We start from the raw sequence: 11163 nt of genomic DNA on the forward strand, positions 1-11163 counted from the left end.
CCTTGTGACTTGGCTATATTCAGAGGTTAGATAACTGTTGGTTTGTGCCTGTTGCTGTCCAGATTGTGTGTTTCTGTTATTCTTCAATCTTTCAAACTACAACATAACCCCCCCCTATGGGGGTTAGCAAACCCACAATTAATAACAGATCAACACATCATTACTACAATAGTCATCAATGTCCATCAATCAATATAATTAAGGGCGAAAAACCTGGACCTGCTCCTTCGCCAGGAAAATTCCCCTACGACCCCCAGAAAAGATATATTTATCTTTAGGGCGATCACTCAAGGTTTATATTGATTTACACAGCTATATGTATTTAACAATGATTAACCACTTTACTAAAATGCATATAATAAATCAAACCATCCTTAAGCTTTTGTAAGCATAAGCTTAACAGAATGTCAAAGTCAGCACTTGCTTGATATTGCAGTTTCTCTATGAATCACCACTTGAATATATGTGTTAATGAAGACCTAAGTTCTTACTCAAGATGTTTACCTTTAATTTAAGTCTTAGTCAACACATGAAGTGCACACTTTTTCCAAACACTATAATGTGAGTATTATGTGAAATGGGTATATTTGAATAATGAAACTGTTGTAAAACTTTTTATTCTCAACAATAAAATGTGAAGCCAGTCACAAATCTTGTCTCTGCTGTTGTTATTTCAATGAAAATCTGAAGATCCAAAGTTTAGCCCCAGGTCTTTGTTTTGTCACATGAAAGGTTGCAGAATCATCTTTGATAGGCATCATCGTACAGTATGTCAACACCAAGCCCTTACTCAAGCTTTCTGTTACAAGAAGCTGCTTTGAGACTCGGGTTGTCTGAGTTGTGAAATGTTACGAGGAGGTAGACACCCTAAGGCTCGTGCGGGGCTCAGAGGGAGAAACAAGGTGTTCTGGTACCTGTTGTCGTGCCGAAGCAGGAGAACGAGCTGCTCGAGGGAAAGAGTCCCAGGAGAGGAAAGTGGATAAAATAAACTCTCTTTCTGTTCTTTAGTGAGGAGAGATGAGCTGAAATGACTCAACATTTTCATTCACCTCATCCATACAGTCTGATATTCTGACTGTTCATTTTTTACAGTGGGGGCTCTTGTGCTACTTTCAGTGCAGCAGAGCCGGGGGAGATTACTGAGTGGATGCAACGTGTGCAAGGACAAGGACCAGGGTGGTCTGAACGTGATGTTAGAAAATTATTTCAGAATTATTCCCTTTGTCAGCACTCATACGAGAACACACTGTTCAATGTCATATCTTCTCTTCAGAGTGCACTAGAACAAGGGAGATGAGTCCAAATGAGGCAATTTCCAAGGTTTACAGATGTGCATTTAACACCATGTGGTCTATCCCATTAAAACCTTGAACACTGTGCAGCTAATTCATGTGATTTACTGCATTTGTTTTCATGTATATTTGATATTTACTGTACACCTGTGAGACAGTTGTATACTTGTATACTCCAGTATTTGAGTTATATTCAAAAGGGGAAAACATTTTTCTTTTGGTTTTAGATCCAAGCCCTGAGGAGAAGAATTGAATGTGTTAAGGCACAAACACAGAGAGGCACAACACCTGCAGTATGTTGCTCCATAAACACACCCACTAAGTTTTTAGCTACAACCTGAAAGCTCCACTGATGCACAAAAATAACCAGCAGCATGCGTGTTAGCAAACAGCTGACATGATTGAACTCATGAGCTGTTAACGGCTGCATGAATATAAACATGAGACAGCCATGGGCGACTAAACAGGAGAAGAGGAATAAGAGTTTCACTAAGTGATATAAAGCAAAGGGCAATTTCTAACATCACTAACAATTGATAAGGCTACTAAAAGGCTGCGTTAAACGAGAACAACCAAAGTATGCCTGCACACACACATTGACACACACATTCTTCTAAAAAGAAGAGTAAATGGTGTAAGCACACTTATACATCGATTTACCCATCTGAAAGTATTTTCTACATTTTGATTTCCTTTGTAAGCTACTGTACAACTACAGAGCCAACATAATCTAAAGACCACACATAAACACAACATGTCCATCAAAGCTGTGAGCTGTAAAGCAAACTCAGAAATAGTCTGCTGTCATTAAAGAAACAGTTACATAGACTGTAAATATTAATCCCTGTGTGAACAAGCCTGAGTGACATTACCCATGTGTAACTACAGGGGGCGCTGGAGTCCCGTTGATGGCGGTCGCCATGTTGGAAATGTTCTCTCAACCTGACTTACAGTCAAACTAACGACAGGCTGAGAGTTGAGGGGGGTTTAAAGCCTCTTGATAAACCTTTACATATTTATCCTGAGGACATATATGCAGTCCACTTTTTTTTTATAGTATTAAGTATGAAGTTTTTGGAGAGGTAAACTGTGAGCTGTAGAGGGTTAACCCTAGGACCTGCCCACCTGTCAATCAGGTCAGCTATGCATCTTATTGTGAATAACACTTTTCCTTCTGAAATCAAAACGGTTTAATTATGAAAAAATTGAGTCTTTATACACTCCCTGTACAGTTTCCGCTATCGAGACATGAGCTAATCAATCAATTTAGCTTTTTTGAACCAGGCTGTAAACATTTTCATTTCTGATGTAAAAAGGGCTTTTTTGTTTTACTTCCAGTTCTTCTGCAGTCAGCCTCAAGCGGACACTGCAGGATTTTCTCTTTGGCATCTGCTTAATTTATCCACAGCCTATGTTTACGCTTAGTTAGAACAACCAATTTATAAAGTATAAAACAACAAGGCAATCAAGCAACAGCCACATGAGTGCTTTGTGAAAACGTCTTATTTTGTTCAAGCCAGCTTTGTGGCCTTGTGGTCATGTCTCTACCTCCTACTGAGCGGACTTGTCTGTTGTCATTAACCCTGGAAAACTGTCATAAACAGTTACCGACCACTCCAAAATTCCACAAAGAGTCCAGGTGAACTTCTCCAGCTGCTTTCTTTCCAATAAATCACAACAGCACAGCTCCAATTTCAGCTCCAGGATCAGAGGACGGAGTAATTGTGGAGCTTAAAGTCGTTCATCATCTTGAGACCATGAGACAGTTCTGCTCTTCCCAGAATTCAGTTGATTTCTTCCTCTTTTCCTCATTGGTTAGTTTTTCTTCAAATCTTAAATTCAATACCAAACAGTTTAATGCACTCAATTCAACTTTTGCTCAACAAATCACATTTTTTATCACCACAATGTGACTCAGGTGTAAATGTTGTAATAACTCTGGAGGTACAGATATCACCATCTCCTCTCTGCTTCTGCCTTGTTTTGGAATCAGGCTGCAACTTAAATCTCCAAACAGCATCTCAACTTGCACTAAGGCCAATCCCACAGAGATCAACTCTGCATTACTCTCCCATTTTCTCTACTCCAAGTCCTGCGCTCCCTCGCTCACTCCCTCTCTCTGTCATCACTGTGAAAATAATTCAAGGCTGCAATAATTTACGAGTAGTAAGAGTGTGTATGCATGTGAGAAAGCGTGTGTAGAGTTAAGATTTTAATAGGGCACAAGGAGATTTTTTTGCTGCTTTCACTTCATGTTATTACAGGATGAGCAAAGAGAGGACAGGAAAAGAAAAAATGCTTTAGATTTTTGGTGACATTGACGAGAAGGCTGAAAATTATTTCACAAAAAATGGAAAAGCACTCAATATGAAACAGACTCTCCACTGTTATCAAATATAATGGTTAGCAGGAGATTTACAAGATCCAAGACAGTAATTTGTTCCTTGTTAAGATGAAAGGGAATAGAGGTTTATGACGGAGCGTTGATATGACTTCTGAAAATACCAACAGTATCAACAGCAAAAAAGACTGCAATGAGAAACCTCTTCCAAACATCAGTGTGGATTTTAAATTTTCCAATCTCCAAACTGGTGGAGGGCGAGGAAGAAAGTTAATGAGGTTTCTCGTCAACAAAGACTGGAGTGCTTCGGCCTGACCTCCAGGCTCGGTGAGTCATTCCAGCACTTACGCTCGGCTGACTTGGATCTTTTCAAAGGTCTCGGCCAACAGCCGGGTCGAACTTATCAAAGCCATCAAACAGGAAATGCCTTGATGTCAGAGTGTTACTTATTCAGGGTCAGTGAAGACAGCAAGCTATACAACAAATATGAAACGATAACAAGGCTGTGATGGTGATAAATGATGGAGTACAGAAACAAAAACAAACAAGACTTTCCCATGATTGATAGACTGTACTGACAGTGTTGGAACTAAACCAACAACCTCACCGCTACAGAGCAAACAAACAAGCAAACTTTCATTCAGTGTTTATGTAAATGCTCATATTGGGGCAGCAGACGCTTGGTCTGTTTGGACTTTGCTTTGGAAATGAAGGGCTGCTGGTTCTAGTCCGGCCCAATGTGTGCGTGTGCATGTGTGTGTGTGTGTGTGTGTGTGTGTGTGTGTGTGTGTGTGTGTGTGTGTGTGTGTGTGTGTGTGTGTGTATTTCAGCAAATGAGAGTTTAAAATTAAATGTCCCCTCATGGGTTTAATGAAGTTAATCTTTTTCTTCTATTCCGATCAAAATGAAATTATGATTAACTATGCAGCCCTACCTACGCTTAGTCTTTCTGATGGCACCATCAGCCCCACTCACCTACTCACCACTGCACTATTATCTTATTTAGCCTTGTAGATATAGGGCGCTGCAGGAATGAGTCCTAAAACCCGGAAGTCAGTTAGCATTGTAGCACCATGGGGTCTAACGTCTAAAAGTCAACGGGGATTTTGAATGGGTTTGTGGTTAGACGCCTGAAATAAGGTCTGTGGTTAACACAAGCTTAAGAGATGTTGGTGTTTTGTTAGACCACATAAACTATGTTAGGTAATACCCACACTTGTGAATTTTGAAGTTTTTACATTTCGTTGCTAACAAGTGGCTAAATGTGACTACAGTGGTTGTCGGGGATATTAAACGTCATCACACCGGACACAGAGGGCGGGAACTCTCTCACTAGTCTGAGATGTCTCCTGTAGGTTTAATCTTTAGGTTAAGGTGAATATTATGTTAGTAAACTATTTATTAAGCTAGGTGGATTAGTTTATCAGAGATCGTCTGAAGCATAACGGTAGTGACGTCACAATCATCCGACCGTGGTGTAGTTAGCTTGTACCATAACGTTAGCTTTGTACTTCTGTCGGCTGCATTAACTCTTCAAACATCATAAAAATGGTGTTCATCTGTGAAGATTATCCTGCTGAACAAAACGCCTACGCTTCAGAAACGTGTGTTTGACACAGAGCTTATTTTCTGCAATGATCCAAAATCCAATGAAAACATCCCATAGGAGAATTCTCCTTAGACCCCATGGAGATGCTACTTCCGGGTTGGCCTACAAAAATACGTTATTGGGTTTGTTCCATGTTTGTTCTCTATTAGCCTTTGCTTATTTGTTTATTTTTGTGTTTATTGTTGATATTTAATATTATACCTTTGTACAAAGAGAGCACAGTTTACCAAAGTAAAATTCCTTGTGTGTTTAAGCATACCTGGCCAACAAAGTTGATTCTGATTCTGATTTGAGAAGTCACTCACCGGCCAGCACTCCTGCCATGTAGAGCAGACTTATCCGTAGGATGCCGTGGACCATTTCCAAAGGAACGCCAATCATCAGCTGCAGTAAAGCGTTGAACCCCAGCTGCTCCAAACTGACAAAGAGAAAAACACTCTCAACAGACAGCATTTGATATCTTTTTACATTTCCTAGATCTACATCACCTGCAACAACTAATCACATTCAAAGTGACCCAATCCTGCAAAAAAAAAAAAAAAAAAAACATGCAGGTAAAAGGAGAATAGTGAACATACCCAACGTGCATGAACATGTAGCTGAAGAAGCGCCACACTTGTGCTCGGTGACCGGGATGATAGACCAGAGGGCTCTTCATGAAGTCCGGCTGGTAGGTCTGCAGCACCCACTTGTTCAGCATGATCCCGTAGCACATGAACACGATGATCTGTGATGGACACAGAAAATAAAACCATCACTTCCTGCTCTCTCTCTCTCTCTCTGCACACTGCTCGTACAAAGCTGGAAATTCTGCAGCAAAAACAAAAGCCATTGTGGGTTCTGAAAGACGTGTGACGTTTTTCTTCTCTTTCTGTTTCCTCAGCTGATGCTTATTAAGACTTGTGGAGACAATTACCGCCTGCAGAAAGAAAAACGCCACATCTGGTTCAATTCCATTAATTTCTTTTCATAGAATAAATGACTCATTGTCTGTGTGAATTAAAATGGATGTGAACCGTTATCATCACTCCCTCGATTGTCATTACGGACCTCTCATTGCCGTTTGGAGGTATTATGAGAGCACTTGGCTTTCTCCCTGCAGAATGATGACGACCAAAAGGTTGACGTTTTGTTAACGGGCTGTAGCTTATTTTCCTGCTTAATCCCGCAACCATTCAGCGGTGGTCTGTTAGAGCGTTTGTGTTATTCTTTTTTCCCCAGCATAATAGGTCATTTAATTCCCATACGGTGGCCGTGGTGCTCACTGACCTGGTTTCTAAGTTCTAATGTGGTGTCTGCATGCAGGGTGGCTGAGGGGTTCGGCTCAGAGGAATGGCTTTAAATGCACCCACTAAACCCCCCGACTCCCAATTGGGTTACCAGCTCATACCGAGCTCACAGAAAATGTGCGTGATCAAAGAGCAGAGGAGTATCAAACATTCTGTGTGAGGGGTAAGTAGCACACACTCCAGTAAAACACTGTAGGCAAAATGTGTTTTAGAACCATACAAATCAATGGGCTGTATCAGTAGAATATTTTTAGTGTCTTAGAAAAAATCACAAGTGTCAGACATTAGATGCTGCTGCTTTTTCAATCTAGAGTGAGTCTGACTGTCAAAACAAATGAAAAAATTTCACCTAAACATTCACACATTACAACAGCTTTCTTTTCTTTTCTTTTCTTTTCTTTTCTTTTCTTTTCTTTTCTTTTGACATTGAAAGCTTGTTGTGCTTTCAAAATGTGTGTTTTAACAAACGTTTTGTGAATATATTGTATTTCTCAAAAGACATTTGAGTGTCGACAGTTTTTTTTTCAATGTCAGGTCAGTTTGGGAGTTTTTTTGTGTTATTTGAAAATGTTGTGATCAGTGAAACATCTTGAGTGATAAAATGTTTTTGGGAAATATCACTTAAATGTTTTAAATGTTTTTAAACATTTAAAACTGTTGTTATTTATTAAATGTGCTTAGTGTTTTTTTTGGGTGAAATATGATTTGATTTTTAAAATGTTTGAAAATGTTTTTTGTATTTTATAAAAATGATCATTGCAAAAAACTTTGAGATTTTTTGTGTGACATGAAATGTATCTGCTCAAAATTATGTTTGGTTTTCAGAAATCTTTTAATTATTTACACACACACACACACACACACACACACACACACACACACACACACACACACACACACACACACACACACACACACACACACACACACACACACACACACACACACACACACACACACACACACTCACACACAAATCTCACCTGTACAATGGTGACGATGGCTATGAAGACTGGCGGGGGACACAGGCGGTTCTGATGGAAGTACCAGCGCCGGTCTGTCTCACAGGGCAGGATCTCGTAGGCTACATAGCGGACAAAGCGTTTGTACAGACCCAGCCCCGTCTCGTCCAGCAGGATCTCCCTCTGCAGCGTGCGGCGGCCATTAGCAATGGCCCGTCGGAAACTGCTGGAGCGCTTACTGCTCATCTAAGAAAAATTAAAAATTATTACTCTTGAGAGTGTGGAGGGCTGTGTTGAAGAGGACTGAAATGAAACATTAAGGATATTGATTAGTAAACAGAAGCTGGATGTGAGAGTCATCAATCTCATTTATCTGCAGCAGAAACAACTAGTAAACTCAGTTTCTCCAAAATGACAACAAAGCTTGTAGAAAAGATGAGAAACCATTTTTAGAGGTTGTTGTAAGTTTAAAGAACCGGTACACAATACATGTATATTTTTTACATCATGTAAAAAAATCTCATCTGATGCATCTGAAGAACAGCGGACATGTTGGAGCAGATCCCACCATCGCTCACTGCAGAATCTTTAAAGAGAGATGAAATCCTCAGTTCTCACGTTGAGTGGCTCATCACCACTTTACACCAGTAAAGAAGAATCTATTCTTTTCATATGATCTAAGAGAAGCTCATCAGTGTGACTGATAATCCAATAAGAGGAGCCAAAATGTTCAAAACACATTACAAAAGAGACAGCATGTAGTTTTACTTTGATGGGCCGGGTTAGTTGTCTAAAGAAAGCTTCACTTAGTTATTTTATTCAAGCTAAATGTTTCTATTCTCTCCCCACTTCTCAACTTTTACCAACTTTCTTTTATGTCTCATCTTTTATGCATTTGTTTATCAGTGGAAATCTCTTTTAGATTGAAAATGAGCTCTAATCACTGAGAACTGCTGTCCATAAAAAAATATGAATATGAATGATATATGAATCAGCATTTTTAAATTATGTGTGACAGAGTGAGAAAAGATGGATTCCAGGGATTATTATGCAGATTTAAGCCTTTGTCGAGAGGATAGTGGACAGAGTAGAAACAGGGATGACAGTGGGGGGTGACAGGGGCAGTAAATGGAAAAGGGTGGGAATGTAACAAGGGGGCGCCACTTTGAGGGCCATAGCCTCTGTACATGGGACGTGTCATGTGCAATATAACCACTGTGCTAAAATGGCAAATAAATATAAGGAGATAAAACAGTCCTGAATCCATAATGCATCTCTAATGATTGCTTCTATCATTTACATGATATGATAATATAATGATTCACAGTTTTTTTAATATTATATATCAGCAGCAATTGAAACATTAACATCAAAGCCATGATAAATATATTAACAACTGGTGATCACTTCTATGCCACAAGAGAGATGTCAGAGCAGACACTGAATACTCAAGTGGATAAGAAACTTAAGTCATATCTAAGTGGTTTTGATTTCCACACAATGTGAGTGTTACTTGATTGCAGCTCAGTCATCTTTGCAAAAGACTGTTGAAGTGATTTTGCCCTTGAAAAGCAAATCTTTGTTAAGGACTAGGGAGAGTGTTTGAATGTGTTGGAGTGTGTTATCACAGACTCCAGGTTTGCTTAGTGAGCAAGAGCTGTGCAGACGCCTGCAGGCCAGCGGGACCAACTCTTGATAAGTTCTTTAATAGCAGATTATATGAAAACTACCCTAATGCTGCTGTTTGACAGTTCACAGAGGGGTCCTGTTACTGCCAGAGTTAACCTTTGAAAAAAACAGACAGGTACTCACAGGCGGGGTCCTTCAGAGTCAATGTCTGCATTTTTCTTACAGGCAAGGAGCGTGCTACACAGGTAAGATGGCTGATAACTCTGTGGCTTTACTAGATGCTGCAGTGTCCTGTAGCTGAAACAATACAGCTCACTTTGAGCCAAAATGAGTCACTTTGCAATTATCTCTCAATACTGATACTTTATGAAAATTAGCTTTCTTAAGAGAGAGAGAGGGAGAGAGAGGGAGAGAGAGAGGGAGAGGGAGAGAGAGAGCGAGAGAGAGAGAGCGAGAGAGAGTGCATGTAGTCAAAAGCAGCCGTATATGTAAGTATAATGTATACGTTCTCATAATTGCAGCCTGAGACATTTAGCAGCTTCATATGAAGCTGAAAACTCAACAGGGGGCCTGTAGGCAGTTCAACCTACTGTTAAAGTACACTGCATGTGATTCATTATCTCTTTCCTGCTGCCTGTAGACTCATTATATGTGGACACAGCAGGGGGCTTAGGGAAGGAAATTGTGGGTCAATAGCTTTAAAAGCTAATGAGCTAAATATACTGCAGGACAACAAAGACTGTAAATACATAGGACAATAATGAAGAAGTCAGGAGATGATTGCACATCTCTACTGTTTGAGAAAAAAAGAAAATAGTTGCAAGTCATTTCTTAGTAAAGCTGGAAGTGGTAACTATTAGAACTCTGACACTGGTGGTGGTGGGAGGGGCCTGTTGCACAGTGATAACCAGAACGATGTTGAGCTAGCGCTGCTGGCTCTCACACATTGAGTATGGAAATCAGTCTGGAAAATGCAATTAAGCTATACTTGAGGCAGGGCGTGAAAGCAGAAGAAGAGGAGGAGAGGGGGGACATTAAAAAGAGAGGAGGAGATGCCTGCCTGTGTGAGTTCAATTAACAGATTCTGGAGGCCACTGATGGACAGTGACCCTGAGACATCTTATTTCTTTTTTATTAGGCAACTAAAATATTTAATTTCTTCACTTGCTAGTCGACACAAGAATTACATGTCGGTTGAACTAATTCACAATATTTGCATTAAAGGTAGGGTAGGTAATTTTCTCGAGATCCACTTCTTGAGATTTTGGTTGAAATTGTCTTTAGGTCCTGACAGAGATTAATAACTCATGTTCTCTGAAAAAGGAACAAAGAAAATCTGTCATCTGTAGCAGTTGTAAGACTGTAAAAACTTCGACCAAGGTCTGCCACGAGGTACCAATCTGATGAACCAATCAGACACCTCCCTGTCTCCCTGCTCGTTCTTATCCCATGCATGCACTAGCCCACACTCACAGCATGAGCTGAGGTCCGCTTCTGGAGCAACAGTGTTTGTGCATGTAAGTGAGGGGGCATGGCTTTTGAGGGAGCACAGAGGGGAGGGGGAGGGGGTGGGTGCAGACGGAGCACTGAGGGAATGCTACTTTCTAAATCATGCTAGTTTTAGAAAATTACCAACACTGCCTTTAATATAGGCCCACAATGCCGGTTTATTGTTGCGTCATCAAGAGATAAAGTTGTAGGAGGGAAGGGTCAGGTTAAAGATGGAATCAGAAGCTTTTTCTTAAATAATAAAATATAGATTTATACAAAAGTAATCCTGTCTCAATCATCCCTTATGGGCCTCCATACTTGTTTAGTAGTGACCTCGTCTGCAGAGATTCTGTCCTCAGCCTGTATTAAGAGGTTTTTGGTTGACTTGGGACGCTTCTGCAATTCAAACCAGCTAATATCAAGAACGGCCCAATTTCAATGTTGTGTATACAAACTGCAACAAACATTTCGACTGGAGCAGTACAACCACTCGACTGGAGCAATACAACCACTCGACTGGAGCAGTACAACCACTCGACTGGAGCAATAC

General features: G+C 40.3%; 1 protein-coding gene across 2 annotated transcripts in view; it reads right to left on the bottom strand.

Annotated features, from left to right (window-relative positions):
* rhbdl1 (rhomboid, veinlet-like 1 (Drosophila)) overlaps nucleotides 1-11163 on the bottom strand; it is a 51487-nt gene that overhangs the window by 25030 nt on the left and 15294 nt on the right. For both annotated transcript variants that reach the window (XM_020637632.2, XM_065949856.1), the window contains exons 3-5: nucleotides 7515-7739; nucleotides 5821-5969; nucleotides 5548-5660 (exon numbers count right to left, since the gene is read on the bottom strand). In XM_020637632.2, coding sequence (XP_020493288.1) covers nucleotides 5548-5660; nucleotides 5821-5969; nucleotides 7515-7739 — 487 coding nt within the window. The remainder of the gene's footprint in view (nucleotides 1-5547; nucleotides 5661-5820; nucleotides 5970-7514; nucleotides 7740-11163) is intronic.

This window comes from Labrus bergylta, chromosome 21, assembly GCF_963930695.1.
Source record: "Labrus bergylta chromosome 21, fLabBer1.1, whole genome shotgun sequence".
Classification (NCBI taxonomy): Eukaryota; Metazoa; Chordata; class Actinopteri; order Labriformes; family Labridae; genus Labrus; species Labrus bergylta.